Source organism: Aethalodelphis obliquidens, unplaced genomic scaffold, assembly GCF_003676395.1.
Source record: "Aethalodelphis obliquidens isolate GAN/ISIS:26980383/991018 unplaced genomic scaffold, ASM367639v1 scaffold22, whole genome shotgun sequence".
Lineage (NCBI taxonomy): Eukaryota > Metazoa > Chordata > Mammalia > Artiodactyla > Delphinidae > Aethalodelphis > Aethalodelphis obliquidens.
In genome coordinates, this window is record NW_020837966.1 from 5,427,779 (window position 1) to 5,451,863 (window position 24,085).

Below are 24,085 nucleotides of genomic sequence, written 5' to 3' on the forward strand. Positions count from 1 at the left end.
TCTGTATTGTTCAGTTCCAGGTGCTGTGGGTATATAGGTGTCAAAAACCAACTCTGCCCCTCTGAAGCTCACTCTGACACAGGATCTGAAATGTATTAGTACCCTGATTGAAAGGGCAGGGACTGGGAAGTCCAGAAAATGGGTTCCTAATTTACCCACTAGTGGATTCCACAGGAGCTTCATGGAGGAAGTGACGTTTAAATTGAGATTTGAAGGATGGATAGGAGTTAGATTCATGTATCGCTAAATTGGAACATGGGCTCTGGGGTTACGTAGCTTGATACAGACCTCAGGCAAATTGCTTAACCAGCCACCTCCACTTGAGCTGAGGCACTTCTCTGAGAACTCCCTGTGAACTCTAAGGGCTACAATTGCGAGGAACGAAAAACCCCCAGCACTCCAGAGTCAGGACCAGGTGGGGCGAACCAACAGGGTCTCCCCGACAGCCCCGCCCCGCTGAGCGCAAGCGCCAGCACGCTCAACCCTGATTGGCCCGCTCTCCCAGCTCGCCGGCAACACTGTGTCCAATCGGCGTGGCGCTTGTTGAACGGCGGCGGCGACCGACGTATACAAGGGGCTTGAGCGGCTCGTGGAGAGCGCGGCCGGTTGCGCCATGAACTTAGGGTAAGCTGTGGAGAGAAAGGTGGTAGTTCGTGGAGAGCGGGTGAGGCTGGGTTGGCTCTTGGAGCCCTTCGCGGGGAGCCTTCCAGGCCTGCGGCGCCCCAAGCAGCAGTGCCCGGCTTCCTGAGGTTGAGGGGGCGAGGGGCTGGGTCGGCCTTTACAGCCTCCGCAGACTTCCGTTTTCCAGTTAATAACTCGCGAAACTGTCCGTGCCTCCTTTCCGCCTCCTCATTTACTTCAGGAGGGAGAGGGAGGAGAGGCGTGAGAGGAGATAAAAGGTGAGGGCAGGTGGAGAGATAAAGCGTAGCGGCTTCCTGGGGAGAAATCCTGGCCCAGGCCCTGGTGCTTTGCGACCCTGTGTGGGGGTTCTTTGCAGAGTGTGGGAGCGCCCAGAGGAGCTTAGCGGCCTACGTACGTGCTGGGAGCCGAGGCTTCTCGAGGAGTCGTGTATCACCGGTGCCTGGCACCTCATAGGCCCTCATTAAGTAGTGGTTGAGTAAATAAAAAGGACTGTTGCGTGGTTTATCACCACTGGGATGTTTGATATTTCAAGAAGATGAAAAGTCTTCAAACTTACACGTGTGCACCTCGTTTAGCAAATGGTTTCTGTGTTCTAGAATCTAGGGATAAGAAACAAGACAGTCTGCCCCTGAAGGTGTTTGCAACGCGGTAGTGCTGAATAGACGGTTTCATTCAAGGTCTTTCTTTTGCTTAAGTTTCACCGACATAAACATGAACTGTTTGTAACCGTGCTACCGGGAAACCCTTAAAACCCATTCTTTATGGTGTTTTTATCTTAGTAAGTTGAAATCGTTTGAGTAAGTTGAAATTGTTTGATTTCCCCAACCTTAGCATCACCGCAAATTTCGTGTTCCCTTTTATTGGCCCGCGAGATTTAATTTTGTCGCTTGGACATCATTTTTGTCCCTGTTGATATGTATTGACGTACGTCTATTCTCTCTCTCTCACTAAAACAATAAAATAACTGTGTGTACTGCTGTTTTTGTTTTCAGTGGAATTTTTATTGGGACCTTAACAGACGTACAAGTTTCGTTGGTAGTATCTACTGTTACTTTGTGCTCTTGGCGTTTGACAGGCACAGATAAAGTATAGCGGGCAAAGTTTATTATAGATGTATTGCTGTGATAGTTACAAAAGTGTCACTAAGTGTGAATATGTATTAGTTGAAATATTCAGAATAGAGTAGAACTCCATGCTCAAGCAGTTAATAACCCTGGTGGCAGTCTTACAGCTTCATTTTCAAATACTGCTCTAACAGGCCATAGAATGTGTTAGTCATGAGACCATTATGAAGCTAATAAATGGTAGCTAGATGTGTTTTGCTCCATTAACATAGGTGAGGAGTTTTGTAACAGCATTATTTTTTCCAGTCTAGAGTTAGAAGAACTAAATGATGTTACGATAACCAGATTAATTTATTCCTTGTCAGTAACCAAATGAAGTTTCAGATTAAAGATGATAAATTGTTGGAAAGTTTCAGTAATTTTCTCCATGAAGTTTTTGATTTTATGTTGAATTGAAAAATGTTTTAAATTAAAAGAATGGTTTCAGCTATACATCAATTTTTAAAAGAAAAATAAACATCTATAGAAATTTTTTTTAAAAACGTTTTAATATTTACAAGATTCCTTTATAAATTCAGGAGAACAAATTTACTTTCAAGGTTCAACTGAGCATTTCTGTCTATTTAAAATGTTGCTGCTTCTTAAAAATGACAGACAACTTTCTTTTATTTTGCAGAGATGGTTTAAAGCTTGAAACTGAATTATTGGATGGAAAAACCAAGCTAATACTGTCTCCATATGGTATGCTATATTACTAGAAATCGAAAATACTAACTTTTAAATTCCTACGAAAAATGTGTAGCTGTTTAACAGATTTTTTGCTTGTAGTGGAATATTTAAATGACACTTTGAAAAAAAGCTGGTTTCCCTAACTTCCTCAAATTTATTTTTAGCCAAGTAAAGTCACATTACATCATTGCTTACCACTGTCAGTATTTATTCATGGAATTTAATGTTCCAGTATATTTCATTTGTAATGTTTCTTTATTATATTTGTATACAGCACATATGCTTATTGCCTAATGAATAATCTAGGTAAAACTTATGCAGTTATGTTCTGTGCATGTAAAGAATATATTGTTTGAGAAAATTTATAATAAGACCATAGTTTTAAAGTCATTTTTAGTTTTAAAGCGCAGAGTATGCTTTGGTACTCTTTTCATTCACATTATTTTCTTTTTCTCTGATCTGTTTATAATTTTATCTTGGAAAATAAACAAAAATGAAATATAAATACTTGAACCACACTGTAAAAGAACACTCAGGCAGGACCTAAAGTTAATGCTTTGAGGGTTAATATTTTTACTTAATATCTTTTTAAAATAATGTTAATTAAAATTTTCTTTTGTGACTGCCTTAGTATGTTCTCGGTTGATAGTTTAGTAATTTTTTTTTTCTCTTGTAGAACATAAATCAAAAATTTCTGTAAAGGTAAGCCAAATGACTTTGACCTGACTTGTTTTCAAATGTAAAATGCAGTTTACTTTACAGTGGTTTGAAAATAATTCCTGTCAAACTGTTACACAGGGTTTGAAATGATGATGAAAAGTTATTATACCCTTGCTTTCAGGCTGGTCCTTTTACAGAAATAGATTCATAATTTTTCAGTTTAAAAAGCCTCCTAGAACTCACTTCTCTAGATCAGTTCTGTCCAGTAACACTTTCTGCAGTGATGGAAATGTTCTAAAATCAGTGCTGTCCGATATGATAGTCAGCCACTAGCCATGTGTAGTTATTAAGCACTTGAATGTGGCCAGTGTGACTAAGGAAGTGAATTTTTAATTCACTTGTTTGATTTTTAATTTAATGGCTACTGTACTGGACAGTGCAACTCGTGACATCTTTAAAAATAGTCAAACTTTAAAGCAAAATTTTTTTTTTCATACTCAAATTGCATTTTCCCACACCAAAAAGATGTATTTGATTGACAAAATCTTACATGCATTTAGCTTCCTCCTCTAAGAGGTTACACTTGAGTTAAATAATAGTTTTCCTTTTAAATTATTTTTCTTTATCAGGAGCCCACAGAGCCTTTTTCTACAAAATACATTACTGCTTCAAAATTTTGATACCACTACTTTTCTTGTTTCCCATTTCTTTTTCCATTAAGCAGCAGAAATTTCTACTGTCCCCCTCTATAACTTACTGTAGCCCATTTTATTTTGCAGTATCTTAAAGTCTGTCTTTCCATATCTTGACTAGAGACTGCTTTGGGTGATGCGGCCCTTTTCTCTTCAACTCTGAACCCCTGATGGCTTTGCTGTTTCTTCCTGGTTTAATCAAGGTGGAAAAGTTGCTTGAGAACCCAAGATATCAATTACTTGATAAATGGGTAATGCTGATCAGAGTAATTCCACAAGCTACCTATAAAAATTATTATATGCACACACACACACATACACAGTATATACATACCCTGTGTGTTCCCTTAATCACAGAATATAGATTGTATAGTTTTTCCTAACCCTGCGCTATTAAAATATTGCAACTAACTGTTCTTATTTGAGTCACATTAACAAATACAGTGCTCCTTTTCATGCTCCTAGATAGAAATCAACTATTACACATAGTTTTTTTTTATCTTCACCTGACCTCAATTCTGTCGCACACGTTCCCTCTTCTGTTGTGTTCTTAATGGATGTGTTATGGTCACTACATTTGTGAAGATATTTCATTATCTTTTTAACCAACTTAGAACATCTGGAGATCCCCTTTTATGCCTGTAATAAACAAAGTTACTAGTCTTGGACTTTTTGTAGAATCATTACAAAATTCTTTTAGCAGTTTAGGGATTTTTTTATTCTAGGATTCTTCTTTCCAGAGTAACTAATAAGTCTCTGCTGATATTGATCTTAAATTATTTATTGTCTTAAAGCAGATTATTTGAGTTTATTTCTCTTGCTTTTGGGACTCCAAAATACTGATGCATGGTAACTATGTGAAGTGATGGGTATGTTAATTAGCTTGATTGTGGTGATTATTTCACAATGTATACATATATCAAATCATCAAATTTTACACCTTAAATATATATGATTTTTAATGGTCAATTAAATCTCAGTAAAGCTGGAAAAAAATACTGATGCAACCTAAATCTCCTTTTTATATTGACTTTATTTCAAGGAGCTTCTCTTCCCTTATTTACAGAGGTTCCTGAGATGCTTATTTCTTTCTTTGCTCTTCACAGAAGACAAAAACCAAAAACAGTAGTGCTGTCTTCCTTTTTTTGTTTTAATCAGTTTTTTAGTTTCCAAAATCTCACAGTTCTGTAGATACATGTTGAATTCTCTTTTCTGTAAGTTATTCATGAATTCACTCATCATAGTGCTTTTCTTCTACTGGGGTAAGCTAAGTGACTATACTACCTACATTTTTGTTTTTCCTCTTCCTCACAGGTTGAATTACTGTCGTGTACATAGTGTGCTCTTTAGACACTGAACTCTATCTCATCATCATGAAGTTTAACAAACTGTGGTCAGAGTACTTTAATTCTTTCAAAATCTCTCCTGTACTTTTCTTTAATCTGTGGTAGTAAATATGAAGTAAAGATGGTTACCAGTCTAATTTCTTAAGCTTTTATAGAAAGATAAATGAGAGAAATATTAATGATTCAGTGTCATGGGTAATTTATACATTCTGACCTCAAAATTATCTCACAATTAGTTGAAATATAAAACATCTTAAAATTTTCGCAGGTATTTCTATGTGTGCGAGTCAATAGTAACACACTAAAAGATGTATACAATATTAGTGCTAGGTAGCACATTTTATATTTTAAAATGTTAATCTTCTCTGATTCTTTCTGGCGTTGGGATCCTGGCCCCATATAAATTGTGAAGTTGGCCAGCGTTAAATGCGTTGGACGCTGTCTTTATATATTTTTTTAATATTAGGAAAAGTACTGGTACAATCAAAACTAGGTAAGAGAGCAGCATGCTACCTAAGAATGTTTATGATGTGAAGACCTATTTGATGTATTAAAATTCATCTAATCCAGTAAACACTTGGGAGATGATTTGGGTTAGAGATTGCTTTTTCCTATTAATTAAGCTGAACATAATTGAATATTTATTTGGTAGTTCATGGATTTTTTTGCTGCCTCCACTCATTGCTCTTCTCTGGCATTAAGCTACAAATGTATTCAGGATTGAGCTGCATGTATATTGATCTCATGCCAGACATTGCTACCCCCCTTTTTTATTACATAATTTTTAGATGACTTTTTCTGTATGTTACTTCTGATTTAAGTGGAATGTGGCAAAATAGTTCTAGTTAAATTGGAGCTCCAATTAATAGGTTTCTGTTTAACAAGGATTTACTGCAGCTGTAAAACTCCATATGTGTGTACAGCTCCATTCTTGGCTTTATTTGTTCTGTGACTGAGAGAAAAATGGAGTAAAACCTAGTCCATGTTTCCTAGAAGCAGGGGTGTCAGTCAGGTAAATAACTATATAATACAAGTACAATAAAATGTGTGCCATGCTAGGGTTATAAAAAGAAGAAAACTGTGGAAAGCAGGTCTTTGTGGTTAAGGGAGACAGGGAATGCTTCATAAATGAGGTGACACTTTAATTAGAACTTAAAAGGTGAAGGAGATTTTCATAGTGAAAGAAGTAGGGTGGTATATTCTAAACTCAGAGAAAATAGTGGGCAAAAATACCAAGGTACAAAACAATTTGCATTTGGGGGATAGTGTGTATATCAGCGGGGAGTGTAGAACATAAAACTTAGGGAGGGTGGTTACAATCACAAGGAGTTTCAATGTATACACAGAGGGTTTGAACTTATTTGATTTGCATGTAGGGAGCATTAAAGACTTTTTGAAAAGTAGACTAGATATGATTTGTGTTGTAGGAACGGGCTTCAGGCAATTCTGTGAAGGACAGATTATCATAACACGGACACTACTTAAGGGACAATTATATTAGTCCAGGGAGAGTCTTATGAGACCCTGAAGCATGGTGGCTAGCAGAATGGAAAGAAGGGGACAAAATTGAGAGACTTTTAAGATACGTTTAGGGAATACACTACACTTCTTAGCAGTTTGAGTGAGAAACTGATTAGAGAACTGAAATACTCAGCTGTTAATGATCCCAAAAATGTCAGTATGAGTCAAAGAAGGGTAGGATTAGTAATAGCTGTAGTCGTTGGAGACTGGGGTGGAGCTTAGCTCTGTAACCTACGTGTAGTCTGCTGATAATTTGCCTAATCCACACAGTGGTTTTCAAAAACTAGAATGAATTGTGAGTGTCTAAAAAAATGGAACTTTTAAGGTAAAATATGGCATTCTTGGTTCTCTTGAAATACTGGATGATCTAGCAAGTAGACTCAGATTCCTCTTTGGCAATGTAGGCTGCTTCTGAGGGGTGGCTGCCTCCTTTAGACAGAAAAGTGCTTTTCAATTATCCTAGTTCCCACCCAGGCTAATTTACACTACGTATTTAAATTTGCCACCTCTCATTTAGAGTTAGTTATATAAAAATAGCCACAGAGATAGGAGGGTAAAAGCGCATTTTAGATTGTGGTATTGGTATTATCAAAAGTCTAAAGCCTGGAATAAAAGGGTATAGGTGAGGTGAAGAGGGTAAGAAAGAGATTTTTACTACTGATAATACAGGTACATTTTGAAAAGAAAGGTAAAATGGGGTTGATTCATTGGTCAAAGTGTGGTTGTGTATTATGTCATTTTTGAAAGACAAGGACATTGGGATATGATAAGCCAGATGAAAGCCATGTGGCATCTACCCCACTCCTTGATAACAAGAATCTTGTCTTACTCATTTTATACCTCCAACGTCTTTCCCATAGTGTTGCTCACCTAAAAAGCAACACTTAGTATTTATTGAATGACTGTTGAATTATTTTATGTTAGATGGGTTTGCAGAAATGTACAGTTGGATAGATTTGAGATAAGCTGTAATCAGTAGTGTGGTAATGAAAACCTGAATTTAGGTGTATTGTCATGTAAAAGGGGAGAAAAAGATATTTGGAAGGAAGAAATGACCAGTACTTGCTGGTAAGCTAAAGAAGACCGTGAAGGAGGATAAAGAGTCAAAGATGACTCTATGGTTGCTGGTCTGAAAGACTAGAACAACAGTGCTACAGAAATGAGATATTTTGGAAAGGGGAGCTAATTTGTGGGAGAGAGATAAAGAATCCAGTCTTTAAAATGGTATGGTTGAAGATAGTAATTCAACAAAAATTTACTGAAACCTACCCTGTTCCACTGACTGTTCAGATACTGGGGACACAGCAGTAGACAAAGCAAACAAAAATCTCTGCCCTGGGCTTCCCTGGTGGCACAGTGGTTAAGAATCTGCCTGCTAATGCAGGGGACACGGGTTCAGGCCCTGGTCCGGGGAGGTCCCACATGCCGCGGAGCAACTAAGCCTGTGTGCCACGATTACTGAAGCCCGCGCGCCTAGAGCCCGTGCTCCACAACAAGAGAAGCCACGGCAATGAGAAGTCCGCGCACTGCAACAAAGAGTAGCCCCCGCTTGCTGCAACTAGACAAAGCCGCGGGCAGCAATGAAGACCCAATGCAGCTAAAAATAAATAAAATAAATAAATTAAAAAAAAAATCTCTTCCCTGTAGTGTTTACGTTAGAAAAAGGTGGGAACTTCCCTGGTAGCGCAGTGATTAAGAATCTGCCTGCCAGTGCAGGGGACACGGGATCCATCCCTGGTCTTGGAAGAGCCCACATGCTGCGGAGCAACTAAGCCCGTGTGTCACAACTACTGAGCCTGTGCTCTAGAGCCCACGAGCCACAACTACTGAAGCCCGCACGCCTAGAGCCCATGCTCCGCAACGAGAGAAGCCACTGCAATGAGAAGCCCACGCTCCGCAACGAGAGAAGTCACTGCAATGAGAAGCCCACGCACCTCAAAGAAGAGTATTCCCACTTGCCACAACTAGAGAGAGCTCGTGCACAGCAGTGAAGACCCGATGCAGCCAAAAATAATAAATTTTTAAAAAGGTGGAATGGGCAGAAAATAATCAAAATAAATATAGAATATTACAGGACAAAAGTGCTATAGAGAAACATGAGAGAAAGGGAAGGGGCATGGTCATTTCAGGGGCATGGTAGCCTTGGGAAAGTGGGGAGTGCTAGGGAGGTGGGAGTGAAGTTAGAGCAGGAAGCCTGCAATTTTTAATAGGGTGTTCAGAGAAGACCTCACTGAGCCAGTGATGTTGAGCCAAGATTTGAACATGGTGAGTGAATGAGCCATGTGACTACTGCTAAGGCCTATGACTGGAGGTTCTTACTGAAATTGAGATTATTACAGTTATGGGTAGAGTTACAAGGTCAGTATAAGATATCACTGTGGCGATGAGTAACTGAGGTAGCATGGAAGACAAGAGTATAGGAACAGAGGTCAAGGAAATGAGGCCAGGGTATTGAAAGAACATGAAAGCACCAATAATTAAGACAGGAGTTAGGTTAGAGTGAGGGATGGTGACCCACAAGCTAAGTTATTCAAGGAATAAGGGCTAGTAACCTACCGGTGTATAAATGCCTGTAAAGAAAGATAGTGTGGGTGTTAGAATCATGACATGAGATTCAAAGCTGAAGCAGAATGGACTGTAAACACCTAGAATAAAAGTTGTTATGTAATCTTCGTTATCCTGAAATAAAATAATAATTTCCAGTTGTTAATGAAGCTTTCAAGTGGAGATTTGCGAAGGTTGAGTGTTAGTTTCTTATGGATATGTTATCTAACTAGAAAAATGAGAAAAAAAAGTTTCGAAGCCTGACTTATCACTGACTATATAAAGATAATTGTTGATTTTTCGTGGGCTCTTGTAAAGAATAAATTTCTGGTGTTTTAGCAGATGGGAAATAAGACCAAGATTGCAAAATGTCCTTTAAGAAATAAACAAACTGGATACATTCTGAAATCACAAAATACTTGTGTCAGGAGTGAAAAACTTTCGCAAAAGAAGAGAATTGGTTCAGAAACTTCATTGGCAAAAAGTGAAAAAAATAGTATGACTTTTTCACCCACTAAGGATTTATGCAAGCAGTATGCAGATAAAGACCATCTTCATATCCAGAAAGAAATTTCACCTGCAACCCCTAATATACAGAAGACTAGAAACAGCATAAATGCATTTGTAGTAGCTAAACAGAAGCCTTGCAAAAAGCACATCACAGCTGAAAATGTGAAGAGCAGTTTGGTGTGTCTAACACAAGGCCAACTACAACAGATTTTGATGACTGTAAACCAAGGAAATAAATCAGTTTCCCTGACTGAGAATGGAAAGAAGGAGGAAACAAGTAAGATTTTTCTGAAGTTTTAATATTAAGTTTATCAATATATAAGTTTTAGAATTTGAGTTTTATTGGATTTTACATAACTGTGCCTCTTAAATTCTAGTTTAATGTAACAATGTTTTAAAATAAATATTCGTTTAGAAAACATTCTCATAGGCAGAATTACTTTTGTAGTTAAAATATGCCATGTTTTAAGGTTAATGCTCAGAATATTATTCTCATGTACCATGGCCTTAAGAAACCTAGTTTCTGTGGATTCTAGATTTTAGTTCAGAAAGCTATTGTACTAATTTTGGAAGGTAGGAGGCTTTACTTACATGAAAACTAATTATGTAAAATGTTCTAAAAAATTGCTATTGTATTTCTAATGAAAAATGAGGGAATTTTGCTATGAAGATTTGACATGAGTTGCTGAAAAGGATTATTTTCCTGGCCCCGGCTTTTGCTCTTCCTGACTTTCAATCCTTGCTAAGAATTGGCAGCACTATCTTTTTAACCAGCGTAAAACACTGACTTGGAAGTAGTGGCGTATTATATGCCTTCTATTTTAGTAGTCAGGGTATTGTATTATGTTTTTAAAAGCCTTCTAGTTTTAGCTTTGAGCTAAGGAATTGTGACTATGAATAGAAATATTATTAAAATTTTGTTAAGCAACCGTGAAATAAATAAAAATAAAATTAACAGTCACCAGGAAGAGGCCCCACAACTGGTCTGGGGACTAGGTAGCTCCTTAGCACTCCCAAGGGGCTCAAAATGGAGTCATTTGCCTTCTCTTGGTATAGATTATTCTTTGTAAAGTCAGGGAGCTAACTTTTATCTTTAAGGCTAGAATTCTAGTTCAAAGAACAAAAAATAAAAACTTACTAGGCGTAATGAGAGATGATATCAACAAAGTTAAAAGCAGAATTTGCCTAATCATATAATGACCCGCATATTAGATATGCTTTCTCTCCATTGGGAGAACTATCACATTGAGGGATTTTTGAGCCAAGCATATGAGCCCTGTGTAAAACATTTGGAATAGATACAGCTGGGATATAGAGACAGTGGTCCATGGAAAAGATCATCACTGATTGCTTTCCCAGCTAAATGAGAAAAATAAGGGCAAGGTAATGAGTTTTTTATAAAGCTGTTTGCATTTATTCTCCTTTAAGTTGTGATTTGTATTATCATTTATATTATTTGTAAAAGTGTTGTTGGCAAGAGTAAATGGAGATTTTTTTGGTTGTTGCTTGTTTTCTTATTTGAAACAAAAGTTTGTATGGCTGTGGCCATACCTCTGGGCCATTTAACTTCTGAGGCTCAGGTTCCTCTTTTGACAAAAAGGGAATCGTAATACGCACTGCAAGGACTGCTGTGAGAGGTGATTAATTAGATGATGTGTAAAGCCGTGTTTTTTAAAACTGCGTAACTGTATCAAGATAAGGTATTATAATAGATGTAATTTTAGTATTAATTTTAAAACATGTATTTTACCTTCTAGGTCAGTATAGTCTAAATTTAAACAATATTCCTGATCAGCCAAAGGATGAGAACATCATGGGACTTCCGCAGAAAACTGAGGCCATTTCATCTGTTCAGGATGAAAAAAAGTCTGTTTTAAATGAAAATCAGGTGACATCTAATCAGTATGAGCAGAAAATTGCCACGTATGTAACTCACATCTATTGTTGTGGGGTCATCTTGGGAATATGGTTTTACTTTTCCTTGACTTGTATGTGAAATATTTACTCTGAAGACTAGAGCTATTTAAAAGTTTATTACTTAATATTTATGGAGTAAGTTGTATAGAAACATATGATAAGGTTTCTGTTATTTTTTGTGTCTTGTCTTAGAGAGAATATATGGAAACCAGCTGACATATTCAGTACTCTGGGAGAAAGAGAACGTGATAGAGGTTTGTTGGAAGCAAAAAAAGCCCAGTGGAGGAAAGAGCTTGGTAGGTAATTATTGCACATTTTATTATAGTTTTGTTGGCTTAAGGAATGTATATTGAGGATGAAGTACATCTTGCAGTATGATATTATCAAAAACCTTGTTTTATAACATTCACCATCTAGAGTAGTTTTCTGCAAGTGGCATAAGAAACTTTGTGATTTCACATTCCCTTATGTTATACCTTTTTGTTTTCTGCTCTGTGGTGTGCACCAAAAGCCACAGATGAACATTAGTATCATCAGTACCCTTCTGGAGCTCAAAGATTCCTAAACATTTCTCATTTCCTGAGAATCCATTTTAATATTTTTCCATTACAGAAATTCTATGGGTTAAAGATGGTTTTATTTAAAAATAATTCATTTTAAAAATTAAAACATTCTAATCAAGAATCATCAATATGATATCAATCAGTATATCCCATACAAAAATAAGCTTATTTCTTTTCTTCAGTCTGTAGACATCATAACAGAAAAAGTTATAATTTCTGTTAAGTAGGGTCTTAAGGTAAGTAAGATAATAACTAAGAAACTCCTGTTACTTCTTGGACTAGACTTAGGGTCCAGGTATCAGAGTTTGGAAAATACATGAGGTAATAGTTGTACTTGGGAATAGTTGTACTAAAAGCATGAAGATGGGATTCACTGTCCACTGAACTGGAAAGTCCTACCAGTTAGTCACAACCCTTCCAAGACAGGTGATCTAGAAAAAGATAAGCGAAGAAATAGGGAATGAATTGATGTTGGAAGTCAAAGTAATAGAATAATAAAGAAATTAAATGTATGGTAGCAGTATCAGAAGGTTTGGAGATCTGATGTGTTTTATATCATAATTGCAGCTTTAAATGTTTGTTCAGTACAAATTTGGACACATGATTTTTTGTACCTTTTCAGCAGTTACAAATAATAATGGCTGACATTTATTAAATATTTACTTTGTGTGAGGCCCTATACTGAAAATAGACATCATTATTGCTCTGATTTCACAGAATAAAAAATGGGGTTTAGAGGGATGAACATCATTCTGCCTTCAGTCACACAGCCGGGAAGTGGTTGAACCTGAATTTGACCCCAGGGTTCTCTGACTCCAGAGTTCTAGCTTTTAAGCCTTTTAGTAATAATTAAATGAACATTACTGTAGAGTAGAACCTCACAGTAATTAGCATAATATAAAATATGTTCTGAAAAAATTGCTCCTTATTTATAATTGTAGTAAAACAAACATTTTTACATCCATTTATGCCATACTTAAATTTGGTTCTGATTAAACATTTTCTTTTATTCCATATCCTTAAAATTCTTCTCTGTCTTGTGAGTTAATCTCCTTCCTAAAAAACAGTTTTGATCTGTGTTGGAATCTGCACTCTTTAAGAAGGTCATGATTTGTTTACGTCATTTTTTTTTTACAGTTTTTGTATATTTTTTTAAAAAGGACATTATTTACAGATGAACAGGTTGCTTTAAAGAAGAAAGAAAAAGACGCGTCTGAAAAATGGAATAATCCATGGAAAAAATCTGAAAGTGATAAAATAGTATGGGAAAAACTTCAAATTCTCGATCAGGCTAAGGTAAAAGTGTCAAAATCAGGCACTTATGGAATATAAAATACCTTAACTGCACTTTTTTAATGCTAAGCCTTGTTTATATCATACAGCTTTTTTTTTTTTTTTTAATTTATTTATTTATGGCTGCGTTGGGTCTTTGTTGCTGCACGCGGGCTTTTCTCTAGTTGTGGTGAGCGGGGCCTACTCTTCGTTGCGGTGCACGGACATCTCATTGCAATGGCTTCTCTTGTTGCGGAGCATGGGTTCTAGGCGCACGAGCTTCAGTAGTTGTGGCTCACAGGCTCTAGAGTGCAGGCTTCGTAGTTGTGGTGCACGGGCTTAGTTGCTGCACGGCATGTGGGACCTTTCCCGACCAGGGCTCGAACCCGTGTCTCCTGCATTGGCAGGCAAATTCTTAACCACTGTGCCACCAGGGAAGTCCCTCATAAAGCTTATTTTTGAAGCTTATTCATTTTTTTAAAACTCACTTTTCATATGGTATTTTAAAACAACGTTATTTTGAATTAAATTATGACCTCAGCTACTCTGTTTGCATTCTGTAAATAGTCTTACTGTGTTAGTAGGTGAGTGTAAAGGCCCCTGGCACCTCCTTTAGGCTCCTATAAAAGAGCTCCACGATGTTATAGATGACCACAAAACTCTACCACTGACCATGTGGTATTCACTACAAGGTTATCAAATCAAACATAAGTGATTGCTTATCAAACATAAGTATATACCATGTGTCCCTCGGGTAGTGCTTTGGGGACCTTTAAATTTTGCATATATTTAATACTAGACAAAAAAGTACCCTTGTTTATCGTTTTGTTGTTAGACTTCTGCTAGCTATTCTAGCATTCTGTCACAGTCTCCCAGTCAGGTAATGGTGATCCAGGCTGACAGGCATTCACTGCCTAGAGCTAGTCAGATTTTAGAGGTAAGTTCTAAATGTCATTACTTTGAATATATAAGCTCTTTAGTACATGATGACTATATAACTTATTTTCCTTGAAGAAGTGAATCTAAATACTCTTTTAAATCACCAGTTAATTTTTATTGAGTGCAGTATGCTCCTTAAATTTTTTTTTAATTTATTTATTTTAATTTTGGCTGCGATGGGTCTTCATTGCTGTGCGCGGGCTTTCTCTAGTTGCAGTGAGCGGGGGCTACTCTTCGTTGCGGTGCTTGGGCTTCTCGTTGTGGTGGCTTCCAACGTTGCAGAGCACGGGCTGTAGGCACGTGGGCTTCAGTAGTTGTGGTGCATGGGCTCAGTAGTTGTGGCTTGCGGGCTCTGGAGCACAGGCTCAGTAGTTGTGGTGCACGGGCTTAGTTGCTCTGCGGCATGTGGGATCTTCCTGGACCAGGGTTCAAACCCGTGTCCCTGGGTTCAAACCCGTGTCCCCTGCATTGGCAGGCGGATTCCTTTTTTTTTTTTAACATCTTTATTGGAGTACAATTGCTTTACATTATTGTGTTAGTTTCTGCTGTATAACAGAGTGAGTCAGCTATATGTATACACATATCCCCATATCCCCTCCCTCTTGCGTCTCCCTCCTACCCTTCCTATCCCACCCCTCTAGGTGGTCACAAAGCACCGAGCTGATCTCCCTGTGCTATGCGGCTGCTTCCCACTACCTATCTATTTTACATTTGGTAGTGTATATATGTCAATGCTACTTTCTCACTTCGTCCCAGCATCCCCTTCCCCTTCCCCATGTCCTCAAGTCCATCCTCTACATCTGCATCTTTATTCCTGTCCTGCCCCTAGGACAGGACAGGAATCGTTCTTCAGAACGATTTTTTCTTTTTTTTTTGTTTTTTAGATTCCATATACATGTGTTAGCATACGGTATTTATTTTTCTCTTTCTGACTTGCTTCACTCTGTATGACAGACTCTAGGTCCATCCACCTCACTACAAATAACTCAATTTCATTTCTTTTTATGGCTGAGTAATATTCCATTGTATGTATGTGTCACATCTTCTTTATCCATTCATCTGTCGATGGACACTTAGGTTGCTTCCATGTCCTGGCTATTGTAAATACTGGACAGGCGGATTCTTAACCACTGTGCCACTGGGGAAGCCCTGCTCCTTAAATTTTAAAAAAGTTATTAACTATTTCTTTTTTTCCTTCCTAATGAACATTTACATTTTAACAAATGTATTCTGAAAATAAGGCAGTAACCTAAAGGTATGATTCTGGTGGTAGACATTTTCAGTACTGGTAGAGTTCTTATAGAACCCCGCCAGTTAGATTGTTTGCATGGCAGCTTGTTCTCCATATAGGACTGACTAGCTTACATCAGTTTATAGTCTGTTGATAATTTTACGTTAACAAAAGGAATGAAATATGAATTACGTTTTTCTGTGTTCCCAAAAGCACTTTGACCAAATGTTAAAAGGCAATAAATTAGTCTTTCTAGAAGTTATTTTGGAAAACTCTATAGTTCTGGATGATAATTCTAAGTTTTTAAAGTTTAGAAATTGATGCATGCACATACTACTAAAAACTGCAAATAAAACTACTCATGACGTCATTGAGAATCAGTTGTAAGCTTATTTACTTTTCAACATGAGGATTAAAAAAACTTTAATGCTAAAAATATTAGGTATTTCTGTTACCGAAATGTCAGTTGAAGTGTTAGCATGTCATTTATTATTGCTTATTTTGCATGGCTTTTTAGGTCATTTATTATCTGGGAGTAATCCATACTATGATTGTTAATGATATAAAGAATTAACCATTTAAGGTGACTTTTAGTTTTTTTGCTTTTTTTTTTTGAATGATAGCATGTGTCATTTTTTTTTAATAATCTAGAAAACCAGTAAAGTTATTTATATTTTAGAGTCAGAGATAGGGGTTGGGGATGGGAGAAAGACTAGAAAGGAAATCATATACTAAATCCAGGGTTGGACAACCAAGGATTAGAGTATAATTACCTATGCATATTTTTACTGTTTAAATGTAGTTTTTATGTATTTATGTGTGAATGCTGTAAGATAATGGAGAGGTGCTACTGGGGGGACATGAACTGCAACAAAAAAATCCCCCTTTAAATACCTGAAAGCAGTTGGTTTCATAAATCCCAGCCATAGCCACAACCATTTATATTATTTGAATATTAAGTTAACCTCTTAATGTAATTGAGAGGAGGAGAAATTTAGTTGCAAGCAGAATCATCAAGGCCAATTTTGTTAAAACATGAGATAATGCGGGGCTTCCCTGGTGGCGCAGTGGTTGAGAGTCCGCCTGCCGATGCAGGGGACACGGGTTCGTGCCCCGGTCCGGGAAGATCCCACATGCTGCGGAACGGCTAGGCCTGTGAGCCATGGCCGCCGAGCCTGCGCGTCCGGAGCCTGTGGTCCGCAACGGGAGAGGCCACAACAGTGAGAGGCCCGCGTACCGCAAAAAATAAAAATTAAAAAAACATGAGGTAATGCATATTAAGTGCATAAGACAGTGGCTGACATATAACAAGTGTTTAATGAAAGTTTGCTCTAGTTATAATTTACAAAGTACAGGTCCATTCTGAACCCTGAGGCTGCTAAGAGTCAATCCTCTCACCATCTTCCTTTCCTCTCTCCTCTTCTTGATTCTCAGTCTTACTCCTCCTCCCCCAGTTGAATGGTCCTGTATTCTCTTTCCTGTATTGTTCAGCCCAAACGTTTTTTTACACTGTGCAGCTTAACATTTCTTTTTGTGTTTCTAAGAAATTTACTTATAGCCTCAGCCTTTGTGAGAATATGTCACCTCCATGAAACCTTGGCTTTCCCTAATGACTACCCCTTCCTGGGAAGCCTCTTAAGTGAAGGGAGTATATTCTAGCATACTAACATGGGATAGAAAGTGAGGTTATCTTTCTGCTAGCTTCTTACTGCTACCACCAGACCATAGTTCTGCAGTTAGCCAACAAAGAATTCCTCTTAATTTTCGGTGGTAAAAATTTGGTGGTAAAATATACATAACATCAAATTTACCCTTTTGTGGTGGTAAAATATACATAACATAAAATTTACCATTTTAATCATTTTTAAGTGTACAGTTAAGCGGCATTAAGTGCATTCACACTGTGTTGCAACCATCACCACTATCCATCTCCAGAATTTTTTAATCATTCCAAACTGAAACTATACCCATTAAATAGTAACTCCCCATTTCTCCCTCCCCTTAGCCCCTGGCAACCACCATTCTACTTTCTGTCTCTATGAATTTGATTATTCTCAGTATGTTTAAGTGGACTAACACAATATTTGTCCTTTTGTGTCTGACAGATTTCACTTAATGTTTAGAGGGTTCATCCATGTTGTAAACATGTATCAGAATTCCATTCCTTTTTAAGGGTGAAAATATTCCATTTTATGTATGATACTACATTTTGTTTATCCATTCATCCAAATGTTGATGGACATTTGAGTTGTTACCACCTTTTGGCTATTGGGAATAATGCTGTTATGAACCTTGATGTACAGATAATCTCTCCAAGTCTGTATTTGCAAGTCTTCTGGGTATATACCTATAAGTGAAATTGCTGGATCATATGGTAATTTTATGTTTTATCTTTTTATGTTAAATTTTTACCAGTTTTAATTTGATAATTTTATTTTTAATTGTTATACCGTTTCCACAGCTCCTGCACCATTGTGCATTCCCATCAGCAGTGCACAAGGGTTCTGATTACATCTTCACTAACACTTGTTTTTTTCTTTTTTTCTTTTGGTTGATAGCCATCCTAATGGATGTGGAGTGGCGTCTCGTAGTTCTGATTTACACTTCCCTAATGATTCTTGATGTTGAGCATTTTTTCATGTGCTTATTGGCCATCTGTATATCTTCTTTGGAGAGATGTCTATAAGTCCTTTGTGCATTTTTTTTTTAACATCTTTATTGGAGTATAATTGCTTTACAGTGGTGTGTTAGTTTTTGCTTTATAACAAAGTGAATCAACTGTACATATACATACACCCTCATATCTCCTCCCTCTTGCGTCTCCCTCCCACCCTCCCTATTCCACCTCTCTAGGTGGTCCCAAAACACTGAGCTGATCTCCCTGTGCTATGCAACTGATTCCTGCTAGCTATCTATTTTACATTTGGTAGTATATATAAGTCCATGCCACTCTCTCACTTCGTCCCAGCTTACCCTTCCCCCTCCCTGTGTCCTCAAGTCCATTCTCTACATCTGTGTCTTTATTCCTGTTCTGCCCCTAGGTTCTTCAGAACCTTTTTTTTTTTTTTAAGATTCCACATATATATGTTGGTTATACGGTATTTATTTTTCTCTTTCTGACTTTTTCACTCTGTATGACAGACTCTAGGTCCATCCACCTCACTACAAATAACTCAATTTCATTTCTTTTTATGGCTGAGTAATATTTCATTGTATGTATGTGCCACATCTTCTTTATCCATTCATCTGTTGATGGATATTTAGGTTGCTTCCATGTCCTGGCTATTGTAAATAGAGCTGCAGTGAACATTGTGGTACATGACTCTTTTTGAATTATGGTTTTCTCAGGGTATATGCCCAGTAGTGGGATTGCTGGGTCATATGGTAGTTCTATTTGTAGTTTTTTTTGTTTTTGTTTTTGTTTTGCGGTACGTGGGCCTCTCACTGTTGTGGCCTCTCCTGTTGCAGACCACAGGCTCCGGACGTGCAGGCTCAGCGGCCATGGCTCACGGACCCAGCCGCTCCGCAGCATGTGGGATCTTCCCAGACCGGGGCACGAACCCACGTCCCCTGCATCGGCAGGCGGACTCTCAACCACTGCGCCACCAGGGAAGCCCTATTTGTAGTTTTTTAAGGAACCTCCATACTGTTCTCCACAGTGGCTGTATCAGTTTACATTCCCACCAGCAGTGCAAGAGGGTTCCCTTTTCTCCACACCCTCTGCAGCATTTATTGTGTGTAGGTTTTTTGATGATGGCCATTCTGACTGGTGTGAGGTGATACCTCATTGTAGTTTTGATTTGCATTTCTCTAATGATTTGGGATGCTGAGCATCCTTTCATGTGTTTGTTGTCAATCTGTATATCTCCTTTGGAGAAATGTCTATTTAGGTCTTCTGTCCATTTTTGGATTGGGTTGTTTGTTTTTTTGATATTGAGCTGCATGAGCTGCTTGTGAATTTTGGAGATTAATACTTTGTCAGTTGCTTCATTTGCAAATACTTTCTCCCATTTTGAGGGTTGTCTTTTCGTCTTGTTTATGTTTTCCTTTGCTGTGCAAAAGCTTTTTAAGTTTCATTAGGTCCCATTTGTCTATTTTTCTTTTTATTTCCATTTCTCTAGGTGGTGGGTCAAAAAGGATCTTGCTGTGATTTATGTCATAGAGTGTTCTGCCTATGTTTTCCTCTAAGAGTTTGATAGTCTCTGGCCTTACATTTAGGTCTTTAATCCATTTTGAGTTTATTTTTGTGTATGATGTTAGGGAGTGTTCTAATTTCATACTTTTACATGTACCTGTCCAGTTTTCCCAGCACCACTCATTAAGGAGACTGTCTTTTATCCATTGTATATTCTTGCTTCCTTTATCAAAAATAAGGTGACCATATGTGTGTGGGTTTATCTCTGGACTTTCTATCCTGTTGTTCCATTTATCTGTATTTCTGTTTTTGTGCCAGTACAATACTGTTTTGATTACTGTAGCTTTGTAGTATAGTCTGAAGTCAGGGCACCTGATTCCTCCAGCTCCGTTTTTCTTTATCAAGATTGCTATGACTATTTGGGTTCTTTTGTGTTTCCATACAAATTGAGAAATTTTTTGTTCTAATTCTGTGAAAAATGTCAGTGGTAGTTTGGTAGGGATTGCATGGAATCTGTAGATTGCTTTGAGTAGTACAGTCATTTTCACAATGTTGATTCTTCCAATCCAAGAACATGGTATATCTCTCCATCTGTTTGTATCATCTTTAATTTCTTTAATCAGTGTCTTATAGTTTTCTGCATATAGATCTTTTGTCTCCTTAGGTAGGTTTATTCCTCGGTATTTTATTCTTTTTGTTGCAATGGTAAATGGGGGTGTTTCCTTAATTTCTCTTTCAGATTTTCACCATTAGTGTATAGGAATGCAAGAGATTTCTGTGCATTAATTTTGTATCCTGAAACTGTACCAGATTCATTGATTAGCTCTAGTAGTTTTCTGGTAGCATCTTTAGGATTCTCTATGTATAGTATCATGTCATTGGCAAACAGTGACAACTTTACTTCCTCTTTTCCGATTTGGATTCCTTTAATTTCTTTTTCTTCTCTGATTGCTGTGGTTAAAACTTCCAAAACTATTTGAATAACAGTGGTGCAAGTGGACAACCTTGTCTTATTCCTGATCTTAGAGGAAATGGTTTCAGTTTTTCACCATTGAGGATGATGTTGGCTGTGGGTTTGTCATATATGGCCTTTATTATGTTAAGGTAAGTTCCCTGTATGCCTACTTTCTGAAGGGTTTTTATCATAAACGGGTGTTGAATTTTGTTGAAAGCTTTTTCTGCCTCTATTGAGGTGATCATATGGTTTTTCTCCTTCAGTTTGTTAATATGGTGCATCACATGGACTGATTTACGTGTATTGAAGAATCCTTGCATTCCTGGGATAAAAATATGGAATGCTTCACGCATTTGCGTGTCATCCTATGTAGGGACCAAGCTCATCTTCTCTGTATCGTTCCAATTTTAGTATATGTGCTGCCGAAGCAAGCACCTTTGTCCATTTTTGAATTGGATTTTCTTTTTTGTTGAGTAGTAGGAGTTCTTTACATATTCTGGTTATTAACTCCTTATCAGGTATATAATTTACAGGTATTTCCTTCATGAGTTGACTTTTCACTCACTTCATAGTGTCCTTTCTTGTACAAAAGTTTTTAATTTTGATGAAGTCCATTTTACCTATTCTTTGTTTTTGTTGCCTGTGCTGTTGGTGTCATATCTAAGAAATCATTGCCAAATCTAACGTTGTGGAGCTTCCCCCTATGTTTTCTTCTAAAGGAGTTTTATAGTTTAGATCTTTGATCCATTTTGAGTTAATTTTTATATATGGTGTAAGGTAACGGTCCAGCTTCATTCTTTTGCATGTGGATATCCAGTTTTCCCGGCGCCAGACTCTTCTTTCCCCATCAAATCATCTTGGCACTCTTGTCGAAAATCATTTGACTGTATATGAAAGGGTTTATTTCTGGGCTCTCCATTCAGTTCATTTGTTCTGTATGTCTGTCTTTATGCCACTGTTTCACTGTTTTGATTACCATACCGGGGGCAGAGGTCGGTGGGACGTTGCACCAGCCTGAGGCGCGCTGTGCGTTCTCCCGCGGAAGTTGTCCCTGGATCCCGGGACCCTGGCCGTGGCGGGCTGCACAGGCTTCCGGGAGGGGAGGTGTGGATAGTGAGCTGTGCTCGCACACAGGCTTCTTGGTGGCGGCAGCAGCAGCCTTAGCGTCTCATGCCCGTATCTGGGGTTCGTGCTGTTAGCCGTGGCTCGCGCCCGTCTCTGGAGCTCCTTTAAGTAGGGCTCTTAATCCCCTCTCCTCAAGCACCAGGAAACAAAGAGGGAAGAAGAAGTCTCTTGCCTCTTTGGCGGGTCTAGACTTTTCCCCGGGCTCCCTCCCGGCTAGCCGTGGTGCACTAACCCCTTCAGGCTGTGTTCACGCCGCCAACCCCAGTCCTCTCCCTGGGATCCGACCGAAGCCCAAGCCTCACCTCCCAGCCCCAATCTGCCCCGGCGGGTGAGCAGACAAGCCTCTCGGGCTGGTGAGTGCCGGTCGGCACCAGTCCTCTGTGCGGGAATCTCTCTGCTTTGCCCTCCACACCCCTGTTGCTGTGCTCTCCTCCGCGGCTCCGAAGCTTCCCCCCTCCACCACCCGCAGTCTCCCTGCGAAGGGGCTTCCTAGTGTGTGGAAACCTTTCCTCCTTCACAGCTCCCTCCCACTGGTGCAGGTCCCATCCCTATTCTTTTGTCTCTGTTTATTCTTTTTTCTTTTGCCCTACCCAGGTACGTGGGGAGTTTCTTGCCTTTTGGGAGGTCTGAGGTCTTCTGCCAGCGTTCAGTGGGTGTTCTGTAGGAGCTGTTCCACGTGTAGATGTATTTCTGATGTATCTGTGGGGAGGAAGGTGATCTCCGCGTCTTACTCTTCCACCATCTTCCCCCTCTCTGTAGTAAGGTTTGAAATCAGAAAGTGGTTAAGTCCTCCAATTTTCTTTTTCAATATTATTTCACCTATTCAGGGTTCCTTGAGATTCCATATGAATTTTAAGATGCATTTTTCCATTTCTGCAAAAAACATCAAGATTTTCAGAGGGTTTGCTTTGAATCTGTAGCTTGCTTTAGGTAATCCTGACAATACGAAGTCTTCCTATTCATGAAGGTAGGGTCTTTCCATTTATTGATATTTGTGTCTTTAATTTCTATCAGCAATGTTTTGTAGTTTTCAGTGTACATGTCTTTGGCCTACTTATTCCTAAGTATTTTATTCTTAGTATTTGGTGCTATTGTACATGGAATAGTTTTCTTAATTTTATTTTCCCAGATTGTTCATTGTTAGTGTATAGAGATGCAACTGATTTTTTTCTCCTGGTTTTGTATCCTGCAAATTCGCTGAATTTGTTTTATTCTAACAGTTGTGTGTGTGTGTGTGTGTGTGTGTGTGTGTGTATAGACTCTTGAAGGTGGTGGTTATTGTGCAGCATATGAGTTTGATGTGGATCCTTTTGGTATTATATCTTCTTAATGAGTAGATACACAAACACCAGTCTGCATTAATGCCCAAGATATTCATATATAATAATCATCACTATATTACATATATTTTATCTTTTCCATTGTTTGGCATTTCAACTTTCTGACTTTTAAAAATATTATGTATTATTTCTGACACACAGAAGGATATGTTGACCTTAAAAAACAAAAGAGCAAGTTATTTTACCAGCAACATGAGTTTATTTGGGAATAGTAGACAGTTGTAATTCAGGACAAGCAAACTGTGACAAACCTTAGGCAAGTTTGGAGAACAGAGGAGAGGAACTTGATTTTGTAGAGGAAAGGAGGAAATTGGGGAGGGCTGTGGTAGCTGCAGGTGGTGGGAAGCTTGTTGCTAGTGAGAAGGAAATCTTGGTGGGGTCTGTAAGCTGTGGTGAGTCATATATGGGTGAGAGCTCCACCTTCACGGCTTTCTGACTCCATTTTAAATGAGGTTTCCTTTATTTTTCACAGGTATAAAGGATAATCCATAAAACATTTCTATCCATGTCATGTACCAAAAAGAGCTCATTATAGCATGGTTCAGAGTTCAACAAGAATTTCTCTAGATTTATAGCACTTACAGGACAGGATTTTTTTTAATAGTTGGTCACAACCCAGTAGAATAAAAATTGAATGCCTAGAACCTTTATATTCCATTTGTTGTCAAGTTACTTTAGAATTCTGAGAAGAGTGTTTGTGAATTATGAAGCCCTTTCCACAACAGAAATGGGTTGTGACTAAGTTATAAACTAGTACCAGTCCACTGATGGCCTAATTTCAGAAGAAAGAAATACAATAGCTTGACTAAAATGAATCAGTCCTAGCTAAAGTTTCCCTTTGCCTCTCTATACTGGCATTCTTGGAATCAGAGGAATCCTATCTCAGTCCTCCAAAATTAA

The 24,085-nt window shown here is 38.2% G+C and overlaps 1 protein-coding gene and 1 non-coding gene across 10 annotated transcripts in view; one reads left to right on the top strand and one right to left on the bottom strand.

Moving 5' to 3' along the window:
- The first annotated feature begins 531 nt into the window (after window positions 1-531).
- CCDC66 (coiled-coil domain containing 66) overlaps window positions 532-24,085 on the top strand; it is a 54,205-nt gene continuing 30,651 nt past the window's right edge. Inside the window, exons 1-7 of one of the 9 annotated variants that reach the window (XM_027121130.1) lie at window positions 532-624; window positions 2,383-2,447; window positions 3,112-3,137; window positions 9,541-9,985; window positions 11,466-11,631; window positions 11,818-11,921; window positions 13,363-13,484. In XM_027121130.1, coding sequence (XP_026976931.1) covers window positions 614-624; window positions 2,383-2,447; window positions 3,112-3,137; window positions 9,541-9,985; window positions 11,466-11,631; window positions 11,818-11,921; window positions 13,363-13,484 — 939 coding nt within the window. In that variant the 5' untranslated portion in view covers window positions 532-613. Of the gene's footprint in view, window positions 625-2,382; window positions 2,448-3,111; window positions 3,138-5,101; window positions 5,181-9,537; window positions 9,986-11,465; window positions 11,632-11,817; window positions 11,926-13,325; window positions 13,485-24,085 lie in introns of those variants that run through there. The other 8 variants (XM_027121131.1, XM_027121129.1, XM_027121133.1 and 5 more) reach the window with 8 other exon arrangements.
- LOC113628178 (U6 spliceosomal RNA) lies at window positions 21,050-21,155 on the bottom strand. Its single transcript, XR_003435915.1, has one exon. It is a non-coding gene; the product is annotated as a U6 spliceosomal RNA (small nuclear RNA).